Source organism: Zingiber officinale, chromosome 2A, assembly GCF_018446385.1.
Source record: "Zingiber officinale cultivar Zhangliang chromosome 2A, Zo_v1.1, whole genome shotgun sequence".
Lineage (NCBI taxonomy): Eukaryota > Viridiplantae > Streptophyta > Magnoliopsida > Zingiberales > Zingiberaceae > Zingiber > Zingiber officinale.
This window is the reverse complement of record NC_055988.1, coordinates 174,968,489-174,982,112: the sequence shown is the minus strand read 5'-3', so window position 1 is coordinate 174,982,112 and position 13,624 is coordinate 174,968,489. Positions and strand designations below refer to the sequence as shown.

Below are 13,624 nucleotides of genomic sequence, written 5' to 3'. Positions count from 1 at the left end.
GGATTCAAGCAAAAAGTAATTTGATACCCTATACATTCATGGATCACGGAGTATAAATTTAGACGTTCGAAAGTCCATCCGAGCACCTTGAATCCCGTCTAGGCGTATTTGGACATCCCAAGCTCATCCAGGCATCTCAAAGTAAATCGGGGAGTCTAGATGGACTTCTGTTTAATTTTTTTATTTCTTAATTTAATAGTATTTTTGCATCTGTATTTCTTTCGATTGTATAAGAAATAAAAATAAAAGAGAAAGAGGAGGAAGAAAAACAGAAATAGAAATAAAAGAAAAACTGAAGAGAAGAAATTATATATATATATATATATATATATTATTTGGTTGCAAGAGATTGCTTGCCCTTGAGAATATTAAAAATACTAGGAAGAGATGTAATATTAAAAAAAAAATAACTGGATTGAAGTTTTCTATTGATTCAAGTGGGATGTATTAACAATTAATATCTTATTGAATGAAGGGTATCTTCAGTGTAAAATTTGTTTGATAAAATTAAATAAAAAAGTTGGAACTATTATCGAAATGAGGTTTAAAATTTATAATTTAAGAGTAATAGTAAAATTTTAAATCTGTTCTTTTATTTTAAAATTAATATAATATGTATAGATTTATCTAAGCATATGTTATGAATTGGATAAAAAAAAATTATTTAAAGATCAAAGCAGATGTTTTAATAAAATTTTATATTATCGATGTGACATATTAAAAGTATTTAAAAAATCTTATTTAGAATTATAATTATTAGAGATGCGCTTACGACTGCTTCAACCAACGATGGCCTCTTCTTCTCCCTTGTCTTAGTTTTATCTTTCTCTCTCTCTCTGGCTAGCTCATGAGATCTAGTTAACGATCCGCTTCTCAGCCTTGTGAATCCTCCTCCATCGCTACCAAAGCCTCGATCGGCCTGCTGCAGCTATCTAGCTAGCCATGGCTTGCACCAACTTAAATTTCAACGTGGACGTCAACAAGTGCTTCAACTGGTTATCGAAATCCGGCGGGAAGCCCAAAATCGGAATCAAGAAGTTGAAGAAAGAAATAGAAAAGCTGAAAGCTAAACGACATGATATCAAAAGTAAGATCGAAGAAGCCAAGCGCGAGGGAAGACTTGCAAGTGAGGAAGCCAAGCAGTGGCAGCGTGACCTGGAGTCATTGGAAGGCCAAGTGGCTGCTATCTTTGAGGATTTCACACGCATCAGTGACTATCCTCTTGTTTTTACAGTAATTAATGACAAGTTATTAAATTCTGATATACATATGTTTTAGGTTTTCAAAATAACATCAAGGTTGGGCCATGGGGAGTCGCCGGAGACTGCAACTTTGACATTGGTCGATCTGCGTCCCAAATCACAAAGGTCAGACTCCACACCGGAGTAGTCGTCGATAATTTGGAGATATCCTACATTGTCGATGGGAAAAATGTTGAAACACGTCGACTAGGTGGCGGTGGTGGCAGATATCACACGGTACGTGAAGTCGCGAACATTATATATTCATGGATAGTAAACATCGTTATATCGATCGATCGATCTTGCAGGTCGAACTACTTCCTGGCGAATATATCAACTCGATGGTTGGGTTCGTCGGCGCTTTTAACGGCGAAAGTTGTATCTCTCAGCTCAAATTTAAGACCAACTTCGGAAATACGCATGGGCCTTTTGGGGAAGGAGGCGGCAACGAGTTCACTGTTCCGGTCACGGACGGTCGGATTGTTGGATTCTTTGGCCAGTACGACAAGTATCTAAAGGAGATCGGAGTCTACGTGGCTCTTAATTAATTAATTAATTAATTGGCCATCTATATATTACTTGAGTATTTCAGAATCTGATCATCTGTTCTCTCTTCTTCACTTTGTTGCATGCAGCTTGGGATTGAATATTTAAATAAATTTGATAGTTTTTCAGTAAATGGATGATCAGCCAACTTTGGTGTTTTGGTGTTTTCAAGCTACCTAATTTCATTGCTCTAATAAATTATCGTTTTTTTTTTCAGTTTTTTACCAAACCACGTAAGATTTTGAAATTATCAAAGTGTATATTGATCCGATGATAAGAATAGGAGGGTCCACCCAGGTAGGGGTCAATGACACGCGGAGGTCAAAGTCAAGAGGGTCAACCATAGTACCTGGCCGATCGGGGGAGGTCGCCTGGTCGACCGGCTGGGGTAGCGCCTCGATAGGCGCGGAAATAGCTCGCCTGCGGGTAGGGTTTCCGACGTTCCTGAGTTGGCATACGATGGCTGATATGCCGAGCGTCCGGCTCGCTCGGCTGGACCATAGAACAGCGAAGGTCACATTCGTCCGAGTATATGGTCGAGCGACTCACCCGCCCCGGCACGATAACAAACAAAAGGCACAGAAGCAGACAAAGGGGACAATTGAAGATATCCTTCTCGAGACATGTGCCGCGGACAGACAGTATGGTCGGCGACCGGACCAGACAGAAAATCGTACGGTGGAAGTTTCTACTGTCACGTTAGAGATATGCTCGGACGATTGCGGCATGGCGTCAGTCATGCTTTTCTGACTCATCTATTTTGGGATACACTTTGGGAATCGTGCATGCCTCGAGAAACGTGCACGCGCCTCCCAGGGGTCCTATATAAGGACCCCCAAACTTCAACAGAGGTATGATCACTCATCTACTGTAGCCACAGTTTCGTTACTCTGTTTCTGCTTCTCCTCGTTGCCTGACTTGAGCGTTGGAGGGCCATTGCCGGGAACCCCTTCCCGGCTCGGCTTTATTGCAGGTTCACCGGAGCCCACGTCATCACGAATACCACATGGAGGCAACAGAGAGCGCCACTTCCCCGGCTTCCGTCGACTTAGCTCTCGGACAGGATCAAATTGACGTCGTCTGTGGGAACGCACCTGAATCCGAGCGGAGAAGATGGAAGGAGCCAGACGACCGCACACTGTGACGCTTTCCCAGGAGGAGCTCGATGCTCTTATCGAGGCGAGAGCAGCAAAAATGGTAGAGCAGCAGCAGCAGAAGGCATTAGCCGAGCGGATGGCGCAGCAGGCAACCTCAGCATCAGGTGGCCGAGCGATACAAGAAGATCGACCGGAGCAATACTCCACAGGGGCACAAAATAAGGGGCAGACCGGCACCCCGGGGGACGCATCGCCCGTCCCTATTCTGTTCCATCAGGCACTGTTCCAAACTTCGTCCAAACTGGCCCAAGCCAACCAGGGGTCATCCGATGAAGCGCCCATGCGGGACATCGGGAAGGAGAAGCATCTCGGTCTGAGTCGTCCCCCGAGCGAATCAATCGCTAGTTCTTCGAGGCGATCCTACAAGACCCGCTCCCGAAGCATTACGCACCACTAGCAATTGGAGAGTACAATGGTACGACCGACCCGGACGACCACCTCGGTAAATTCGACAATTCCGCCACTCTACATCAATACACCGACGGAGTCAAATGCAGGGTCTTCCTCACCACCCTGTCCGGCTTCGCACAACGCTGGTTCCGGAGATTGCCGGACGGATCGATTTGGAGCTTCAAGGACTTCCGGACGGTGTTCCTCCATCACTTTGCAAGAAGCAGACGTTATCAGAAAACCAGCGTCAGCTTAGTCTCCATGAAGCAGGGGTCGAGAGAAAGCCTCCGAGCCTACATCCAACGTTTCAACTAGGCGGCTATGGATATCCCCGCGGTCTCATCCGAGACGATGATGCATGCCTTCACTCAGGGCCTAGTCGACGGAGATTTCTTCTGCTCGCTCATCCAAAAGCCGCCCCGCGACTATGACCACATGCTGAAGAAGGCCAACAAGTACATCAATGTGGAGGAAGCACAGGCGGCCAGAAGAAAAGAAGTTCCATCCGAGCCTTTAGGGCAGGCTGAGCGGAGACCACCAACTAGCAATCCGCCACCGAGAGGGCCCCGCGCGGAGGTAGCGCGCCCTCATCAGGAAGCAAGGTCGCACGTCGTTCAACACGTGGCAGCCGATCGACCCAAGCACAAAGGGAAGGTATGAACCCCTATGTTTTGCTCACTCCACCAGTCAGCCACTCACAACACCCGTGACTGTCGGAGCCTTCCCCCGATCGCTCACCCCGCACCTAGAAGCTATCGCCGCCGCTCCCCTTCACCCGACCGGCGATGGCGACACCAGAATACCGGACGACCTGTGGCTAGGGAGTCACCCGAGCGACATCATCATTAGCAGCAGAAGGTTAATCCACGAGCCTCACAGGAGCGAGCCAGATCGTCTGCTCGGGAGGAAGAAAATAGAAGCAACACCGCTCGGGGGAAAATCAACATCATCGCTGGGGGGCCAACCAGCAGAAACTCCAATCGAGCCCGCAAGTCGTACGCCCGACGGTTGGAGATCCATGCCGTAGGGTGCAGCCGGGAGAAGGCGAACGGGCCGGAGATCAGCTTCGGCCCTGGCGACCTCGAGGGAGTTGAAATGTCTCACGACGACGCCCTTATCATCCGAGCGGTAATAGCAAACTACACTATTAATCGCATCTTTGTTGACACAGGGAGCTCGGTCAACATCATCTTCAAGAGGACGTTCGACCAACTTCAGATCGACAGGGTTGAGCTACTGCCTTTGACAATGCCCCTGTTCGGATTCACTGGTAATGAGGTTCAACCGGTCGACCAGATGAAATTGGCCATCTTGCTCGGTGAAGAGCCGCTCAGAAAGACGCGAACCACTAACGTCATCGTAGTGGACGTGCCCTCGGTGTACAACGTCATTTTGTGCTGACCAGCCCTCAATGAATTCCGGGCTGTTGTCTCAACATTCTATCAGAAGATCAAGTTCCCTGTCGAGGACCAAGTGGGAGAGGTCAGAAGCGATCAGTTGGCAGCGCGGCGCTGTTATGTGGAAATGGTCCGAGCCGAGTCAAGGTCCGCTCGGAAGGCTCCCCGGATCGAGGTAAATGCTATAACTGAAAAGCCTCCCACTTTAGTTTATGAAGAAAAAGAAGAAGTGCAGATCCAGGATAGCCGACCGGAGGCCACCACCTTCGTTGCATCCGACCTGGAAGCCGGCCCGAAGGAGGAGCTGATCAGATGCCTACAGCGCAACAATGACATCTTCGTGTGGTCAACACACGAGCCACCAGGCATCTCGCCAAGCGTCACACAGCACGAGCTTCATGTCCGACCGGACGCTCGACCCGTAAAGCAAAGGAAGAGGGACTTTGGCGATGAGCAGAATGTCATCATCCGAGCGGAAGTCGAAAAGCTTTTGGAAGTCGACCATATACGGGAAGTGCAATTCCCGAGTTGGCTCACGAATGTGGTGCTGGTCTCCAAGCCGGGTAACAAGTGGAGAGTCTGCATCGACTTCCGAGATCTGAACAAGGCATGCCCGAAGGATTTTTACCCTCTGCCCCGGATTGATCAAATGGTGGATTCGACAGCTGGGTGCTAGTTGATATGCATGTTGGACGCATATCAGGGGTACCATCAAGTGTCGCTCGCCCGTGATGATCAGGAGAAAGTAAGCTTCATAACTGCGGACGGCACTTACTGCTACAACGTGATGTCATTCGGACTGAAGAACGTAGGTCCTACATACCAGCGGCTCATGAACAAAGTGTTCCGGAAGCAGATCGGGCGAAACCTGAAGGTATACGTTGATGACATACTCATTAAATCAATCCGAGCGGTCAACCTTTGTGCAAATATAGAGGAAACCTTCGAGACGCTAAGGACATACGGGGTCAAGCTAAATCCCCAGAAATGTCTGTTAAGCAAAAAGTGGGCGTTTCCTGGAGTATATCGTGACCGAGCGGGGCATAGAGACGAATCCCTGTAAAGTGAAAGCGCTGCAAGACATGTCGCCTCCCAGGAATCTGAAGGAGGCTCAACGCCTTACGGGACGAATAACCGCGCTGTCCAGATTCATCTCGAAGACCGCCGATCGGAGCTTGCCCTTTTTCAAGATTCTGCGCCGAGCCACTAAGTTCCAATGGGACGCAGAGTGCGACAAAGCCTTCGAGGAGCTCAAAGTATACCTCAACTCTTTACCTATGTTAGCCAAGTCGGTCACCGGGGAAGCCCTTAGAGTTTTCTTGTCCTCGACTGAATATGCTGTCGGGTCGACTCTTGTGAGGCCGGACGGTGAAGAACAGCCTGTGTATTTCTTGAGCCATATACTAAAGGATGCTGAGTCCCGCTACACTGGTCTCGAGAAGTTAGCCTTTGCGCTGGTACTTGCCGCTCGGAGGCTCCGCCCTTATTTTCTGGCGCGCCTGATTGTTGTGATGACAAACAACCCCCTAGGGAGGGTCCTTCTCAATCCAGAGGCGTCCGGTCGGCTAATCAAATGGACCACAGAACTTAACGAGTTCGACATACGGTATTAGCCCCGGACGACCATCAAGGCATAGTCGTTAGTAGATTTTGTCACGAAGGTACAAGAGCCCGAGCCCGAAGCCACCTGGCAGGTGTACGTGGATGGATCATCCACTCGGCAAGGAAGCGGGATCAGAGTGCTGTTGATCTCTCTCCACGGTGAACGAATGCATTTGTCTGTACGACTGGACTATCGAGCGACCAATAATGAAGCAGAGTATGAGGCGTTGATAGCAAGCCTGCAAGCCGCTCGGCATGTGAGAGCCAACAAGGTCTTGATTCATTCCGATTTGCAGTTGGCTGCTCAGCAACTTTCGGAAGCTTTCGAGATAAGCAGCGTCAAGCTCAAACTCTATCCGGAGGTCTTCGAAAAGCTGAAGGCCAGTTTTCAAGAGGTGCTCATCCAGAAGATCCCCCGAGTGGAGAATCATGTTGCGGATGAGTTGGCTAAGCTAGCCAGCTCGATATCACCGATCGTCATCCAGCAGCCAATCGAGCAGGTATCTCTGGTCGCCCACATCGACCGGATGGAGGGGCTCACATTTCCAAATGACTGGCGGACGGCTATAACAGAATTTCTGAAGTCAGGAGCAACGCCTCCCGATCGGTTGGAAGCGCATCTGCTCAGAAGGAGAGCTGGTCGGTTCGTCCTCATTGGCGACCAGTTCTACAAAAAAGCGTTCTTCAGGCCTCTGCTTAAATGTGTTGGCCCGGAGGATGTGGACTATATTCTGCAAGAGGTACACCAAGGCTCATGCGGCGGGCATCTGGGCGGCCGCTCGTTGGCGAGAAAGATTCTTTTGGCCGGCTACTTTTGGCCAACTTTACAGGAGGACACAGTCGCCACGTGCTTATCCTGCCAAAAGTACCACAATTTCTCACATCGTCCCGCAGAGGAATTAAAGACATCCACAGTGTCTTGCTCGTTCGATCAATGGGGCATGGACATTGTGGGACCATTTCCAATGGTGATCGGACAGCGGAAGTTCTTACTAGTAGCGGTCGACTATTTCTCTAAGTGGATCAAGGTCGAACCAATGGCCAAAATAACCGAGCAGATGGTCAAAAAAATTCATCTGGAAGCACATCATTTGTCGGTTCGGCATCCCGCAGCGACTCATCTCAGACAACGGAAGGCAGTTCTTGGGTCAACAACTCAAGGAGTGGTGCGAGGAGTATGACATCCAACAGGCTTTCACCTCCGTCGCGTATCCCCAAAGCAATGGGCAAGCTGAAGTCGCCAATCGGGAGATCCTGCGAGTTCTTCGAGCTCAGCTCGACCACGACGGCGGGAGTTGGGTAGACGAGGTGCCCCGTGTATTGTGGGCGCTTCGAACAACGACCAAAGAAGGAACGAGTATGACCTCATTCCACTTGGTGTATGGTGGAGAGGCCATCGTCCCAGTGGAGGTCGGGATAGAATCCGATCGGATCGAACACTACGACGAGAACAATGCCAAGCGGAGGCTCTTGGAGCTGGACCTGGTGGATGAGACGCGAGCCAAGGCCGTTGTCCGGTTAATGGCGTACTGACAAAGAATGAAGCAAAACTTCAACAGGCGGGTAATTCCTAGATCATTTCAGGTCGGCGACCTCGTCTGGAAGAAAGTCAAGTCGGTTGGTGATGTCACTAAGCTGGGAGCTCCTTGGGTCGGGCCCTTCAAGATTGTAGAAAAGCTCCGGTCGGGAGCCTATTACCTCGAGGACGAAGACAGGTGGAAGCTAGAGCGACCGTGGAATGCAAGCCACCTCCAGCCATACCGAGCTGGATGAAAGGTGCGCCAATGTAATATCTGATATACTTGTTATCCTCTTTTATTTCCTTCGACCGCAGGAAGTGAAATAAAAAAGGTTTTGAAAAATTATGGCCGAGCTAGAGTCGGACCGGCGACTATAAACCCCCCGCCTGAAGACCGTCGAGCGGCGACGTTAAATTCTAGGGTCACAGCGGCGACCATAAATATCCCGCTCGGAAGACCATCGAGTGGCGACGCTAAACTCTAGGGTCGAAGCGGCGACCATAAATATCCCGCTCGGAAGACCGTCGAGCGGTGACGTTAAACTCTAGGGTCGAAACGACGACCATAAATATCTCGCTCGGAAGACCGTCAGCGGCAACGTTAAACTCTAGAGTCGAACCGGCGACTATAAACCCCCCGGCCGGAAGACCGTCAAGCGCCGACGTTAAACTCTAGGGTCGAAGCGGCGACCATAAATATCCCGCTCGGAAGACCGTCAAGCGGCGACGTTAAACTCTAGGGTCAAAGCGGCGACCATAAATATCCCGCTCGGAAGACCGTCGAGCGGCGACGTTAAACTCTAGAGTCGAACCGGCGACTATAAACTCCCCGGCCGAAAGACCGTCGAGCGGCGACGTTAAACTCTAGAGTCGAACCGGCGACTATAAACCCCCCGCCCGGAAGACCGTCGAGCGGCGACGTTAAACTCTAGAGTCGGACCGGCGACTATAAACCCCCTGGCCTAAAGACCGTCGAGCGGCGACGTTAAACTCTAGGGTCGAAGCGGTGATCATAAATATCCCGCTCGGAAAACCGTCGAGCAGCGACGTTAAACTCTAGGGTCGAAGCGGCGACCATAAATATCCCGCTCGGAAGACCGTCGAGTGGCGACGTTAAACTCTAGAGTCGAACCGGCGACTATAAATCCCCCGCCCGGAAGACCGTCGAGCGGCGACGTTAAACTTTAGAGTCGGACCGACGACTATAAACCCCCTGACCTGAAGACCGTTGAGCGGCGACGTTAAACTCTAGGGTCGAAGCGGCGATCATAAATATCCCGCTCGGAAGACCGTCGAGCAGCGACGTTAAACTCTAGGGTCAAAGCAGCGACCATAAATATCCCGTTCGGAAGGCCGTCGAGCGGCGACGTTAAACTCTAGAGTCGAACCGGCGACTATAAACCTCCCGGGTGGAAGACTATCGAGCGGCGACGTTAAACTCTAGAGTCGAACCGGCAACTATAAATCCCCCGGTCGGAAGACTTTCGAGCTGCGACGTTAAACTCTAGAGTCGGACTATAAGCCCCTAGCTTGGAGATCGTCTCTTGGCTATGCTAGGGCCTGGCTTCTACGGATGGGCGTGCGACATCCCTAAATCCCAACGATAGGCGAAAAACGGTGGCCTTCTGGCACGGTACCCACTCGGGCCACACGATTATTTACGCCAACTAAGGAAAGCTAGCTAACAAAGCAAAATGCAAAGTTCCATTCAAAATAAGGTTTCCCATCCAAACGGCAGAACTACAGAAGACATTTTACTCAAGGTAGTTAAAAACATGTTTCGGATGGCTGAGAGAAGCGTTGCATGCTCTCGGATGGGAATGATGAAAGACTCCGGAAGGTGACCCTTGGCCTTCAGATGATCCGCCGTGGCAGTGATGGCCAGTTCGAAAGCGATGACGAGCCGATTACAGGCCTTCTGAACGAACTCATCCAAGCGGATGTAGCTCTGCCTCATTATTGCGAAGCGGCTCGGCTCGGCCTCTTGGTATTCCTTTAGGGCAGCGCGTGAGGCCTCGAGGGCCTCTTGGAGGGCCTTCATTTCGTTTTTGAGAGCCACCACCTCCATCGAGCAGCCCTTTTTCTCGCCGTCCAGCAGGTCGGCCAATTCCTGCACCCGCTGCGCCAAGGCCCGAGCCTCAACATTCTTCGCGTCTAGATCGGTGATAACGCGATTCTTCCGGTTGGTCGCCAGTTCTATCTTTTGGTTATAGGTTTTGACCTGCTTCTCGAGCTGGCCCAACATGTACGCCTGATCGGCAGATTTCTTTCACTCGGCCCCGAGCAGCTCTTTAGTCTTCGCCAGCTCCTTCTGTAGCTCGGCATATGAGGGTGCTTGAGAGGAGGAGGGCCCACCAGAAATTTTGAGCTTCTTCGGCTCTTCCTCTAACATCGCCAGGCGATTGGCGACGACCACGCTTTCTACCCAGTTCTGACAAACAAGGAGCGGTTAAGCGCCGAACGGAAAAGCCATGCAAGTAAGTTTCAGGAAACTCACCCCGGTGGCGTGCTGCATGTGGCTGTCGGCCAGCTGACCGGTAGGCATCGTAGTGACACGAGCGCGCGCGTCTTCCCATACCTTGGCTAGTGGCCCGCGGATGGTGATGACGTGTTTAGGAGCCGTCGGCCGAGCGGATTCGGCCATATAGTCCTAAGTTGGAAGGTGCAGGACGACCTTTATGGTGCGACGTCCGCCTGGCGTCGTATGAGCGGACACTGAGGGACCAGACGGCTGGTCGGACGGTGCGGAAAGGATGCCCGAATGGCTAATCCATCGAGGCACGGGAGGCAGAGATCTCACCGACAACGCCTCTATAGGAGCTGTCGGCAAGTCCAGTTGAGAAGGCGTCCGGTCATATGAGAGGGCCTCAACTGATGGAGCTTTACCTCTGGGAGAAAGAGCCCCCGTCCGCTCGGGCGCTTGTATTGCGGAAGTGGCCGAACGCAGAGGCGTCTCCGTCCTGTGTCTCTTCCGATCAAGGGGGAGATCGTCCTCCTGCTCGGAGTCCTCCTCCTGAGAGACAGGCTCCTTGCTGGAGGTTGCTCCGCCCATTAACTCCATGGGGGAAGTCTGAGCGGCCGACTGCCCAACGCCCGCCTCACTCTCAGCCTCGTGAGAGCCGGCCGGAGCGATGTCCAATCATTCCATTTCTTTGGCCGCTGCAGCTTCGATCGCTTCGGCCTTCTTCTTCAGGATGCCGAACAGCACGGACTCCATCACAATGTTAGCTGCGAAAGAAGAGGAAGAAAATCAGTTAGACACAAAGCAAAGACACAAGTAAATTCCTTACCAAAGCTGCTCGAAAGTTTGGTTCGGCTCGGGCTCAGACCAAACATGTACATGACACCCTCCGGTAGCAGTTTGTTGATATCGAGCTTCAGACCGGCCAGCATATTCGCCGCTTAAAGATAGTCCGGTCGAGTCCTGTACCACTTCAGCTTTGGAAAAGTAGGGGGCCCGACCTGCCACTGCGTTCGGAAAGGAAGCCACCCGGGGAGACGTAAGAAAAAGAAATACTCCTTCTAATGTTTATTGGAGGAGGGCATCTTATCAAAAAAGACTAAGCCGATCCGAGACTAGAACAGATAAGTGCCCAGCTCGGATTGCTTGGGATAATAGAAATAGTAAAAAACCTCCGGACGGAGGGGAATGTTGTGGATCTTGAATAGCACCACAACTCCGCATAAAAGGTGAAAGGAGTTAGGTACTAGCTGGGTGAGTGGAATGCAAAAGAAATTACAGAGTTCGACATTGAACGGGTGGAGAGGAAATCTCAGCCCGGCTACAAACTGATCGCCGAAAAAACAAATCGCGTCGCACGACGGTTGGTGTGGCCGGTCGGAGGGCGAAGCCAAAATAAGTTCAAAATCGGAAGGAAGGTCGAAGGCATTTACCAAGATCTCCGCGTCGCGCGCGGTGAACCGTGACTCCATGGTCGTATACCACGGGCCAGGAGCAAGTTCAGAAGGTTGAGAAGAACTGGCCATTGCTTGAACAGAAGAGCAAAATCCGAAGAAAAACAGAAGGGGCGACGGAGACGGTGATCGGAACAGTGTCAAAGGAACGTGAGCACCACTGGAAGGCAGGGAAAAGCGCGAGAAAGCGAAAAATAGATTGGCAAAGAGTCCTTACAGAAAAGGAGGATCGGAGGAGGAGACGAATGACCAGAACGCAGAGGAGCGACTCGCCGGAGCACTGAACGCAGACGAGAGGCTTCGAAAACACGAGTAGCAGAATGCGGTGGAGGAGGAGGAAGAAGGTTTTATACAGGTTGGGCTCGATCCTTCCAAGCCGTTGGATCCAGGTCGCCCAGTTCAAGGATCAGATCTCACCGTCAAAATTTGAAAAAGCCTGAGGTCACATCAATCGTACGGGTTGATCGTGCGGTTAAGGCGGCGCCGCCACGCGTCGTCCGCTCATAGAAGCGTATTTAATGAGCATCATTACGTTGCAGTGGTCGCGTGCTCGGCCTTAATGGCAAGGATTTGCACGAATCTTGAGGAGATCCTGAGGACGTCAGCATTGACCACCGTTGGGTCGGACAAACAAATCACCGGTGAGCAAAATTTGTCTAAGTTCTAGCAGGCAAGTCCTCGAGCGACTTCATGCTACCAGTATGAGTGCCTGGGCATAGAATCCCTTACGTCCGCGGCAGAACGGCTGCGGGGTCACTGAACCCATAGTCCAGTCAGTCGGACTTATCGCCTCTTTCGACTAGACTTGAAGGGAAGACACGTGATCCGGTGGTAAGGATAGGGGGCCCACCCAGGTAGGGGTCAACGACATGTGGAGGTCAAAGTCAAGAGGGTCAACCGTAGTACCTGGACGATCGGGGGAGGTTGCCTGGTCGACCGGCCGGGGTAGCGCCCCGATAGGCGCGGAAATAGCTCGCCTGCGGGTAGGGTTTCCGACATTCCTGAGTTGGCATACGATGGCTGATATGCCGAGAGTCCGGCTCACTCGGCTGGACCGTAGAACAGCGAAGGTCACATTCATCCTAGTATATGGCCGAGCGGCTCACTCGCCCAGCACGGTAACAGACAAAAGACACAAAAGGAGACAAAGGGGACAACTGAAGATATCCTTCTCAAAACATGTGCCGCTGATAGACAACATAGTCGACGGCCGGACCAGACAGAGAATCGTACGGTGGAAGTTTCCACGGTCACGTCAGAGATATGCTCGGACGGTTGCGGCATGACATCAGACATGATTTTCTGACACATCTATTTTCGGGTACGCTTTGGAAATTGTGCACGCCTCGAGAAGCATGCACACGCCTCCCAGGGGTCCTATATAAGGACCCCCAAACTTCAACAGAGGTATGATCACTCATCTACTGTAGCCATAGTTTCGTTACTCTGTTTGTTCTTCTCTTCGTTGCCTGACTTGAGCGTCGGAGGGCCATCGCCGGGAACCCCTTCCCGGCTCGGCTTTATTGCAGCTTCACCGGAGGTCCACGTCATCACGAATACCACACGTAGGCAACAGAGAGAGCCACTTCCCCGGCTTCCGTCGACTTAACTCTCGGACAGGATCATATATGATATTTTATAAATGATCAAATTACATATTCATTTTCATTTTTTACCTCTACTATTATTTCTAGTTTTATTAGTCCAATCATTTTTTTGAACGATTAATGTTTAAAATATCACTGTTCTCAATATATTGTGCCAAATTGATATTTGATAGTTTTTTTACAATTAAAAGAACTAGACAAATACATAGAAATTGGTTTCATGTCTTTCTGAGGTCTCTAGCTCCATCAA

General features: G+C 50.8%; 2 protein-coding genes across 2 annotated transcripts; both read left to right on the top strand.

The window, feature by feature from the left end:
- The first annotated feature begins 787 nt into the window (after positions 1-787).
- LOC122040310 (protein GOS9-like) lies at positions 788-1,920 on the top strand. Its single transcript, XM_042599636.1, has 3 exons — positions 788-1,210; positions 1,279-1,478; positions 1,550-1,920. Exons 1-3 carry the CDS (start codon positions 943-945, stop codon positions 1,787-1,789), a joined length of 708 nt encoding a protein of 235 aa, XP_042455570.1. The 5' UTR covers positions 788-942; the 3' UTR covers positions 1,790-1,920.
- Positions 1,921-6,860: 4,940 nt separating this feature from the next.
- Positions 6,861-8,106, top strand: LOC122044292. The gene is made up of 3 exons (XM_042604803.1): positions 6,861-7,301; positions 7,447-7,559; positions 7,893-8,106. Exons 1-3 carry the CDS (start codon positions 6,861-6,863, stop codon positions 8,104-8,106), a joined length of 768 nt encoding a protein of 255 aa, XP_042460737.1.
- The last annotated feature ends 5,518 nt before the right edge of the window (positions 8,107-13,624 follow it).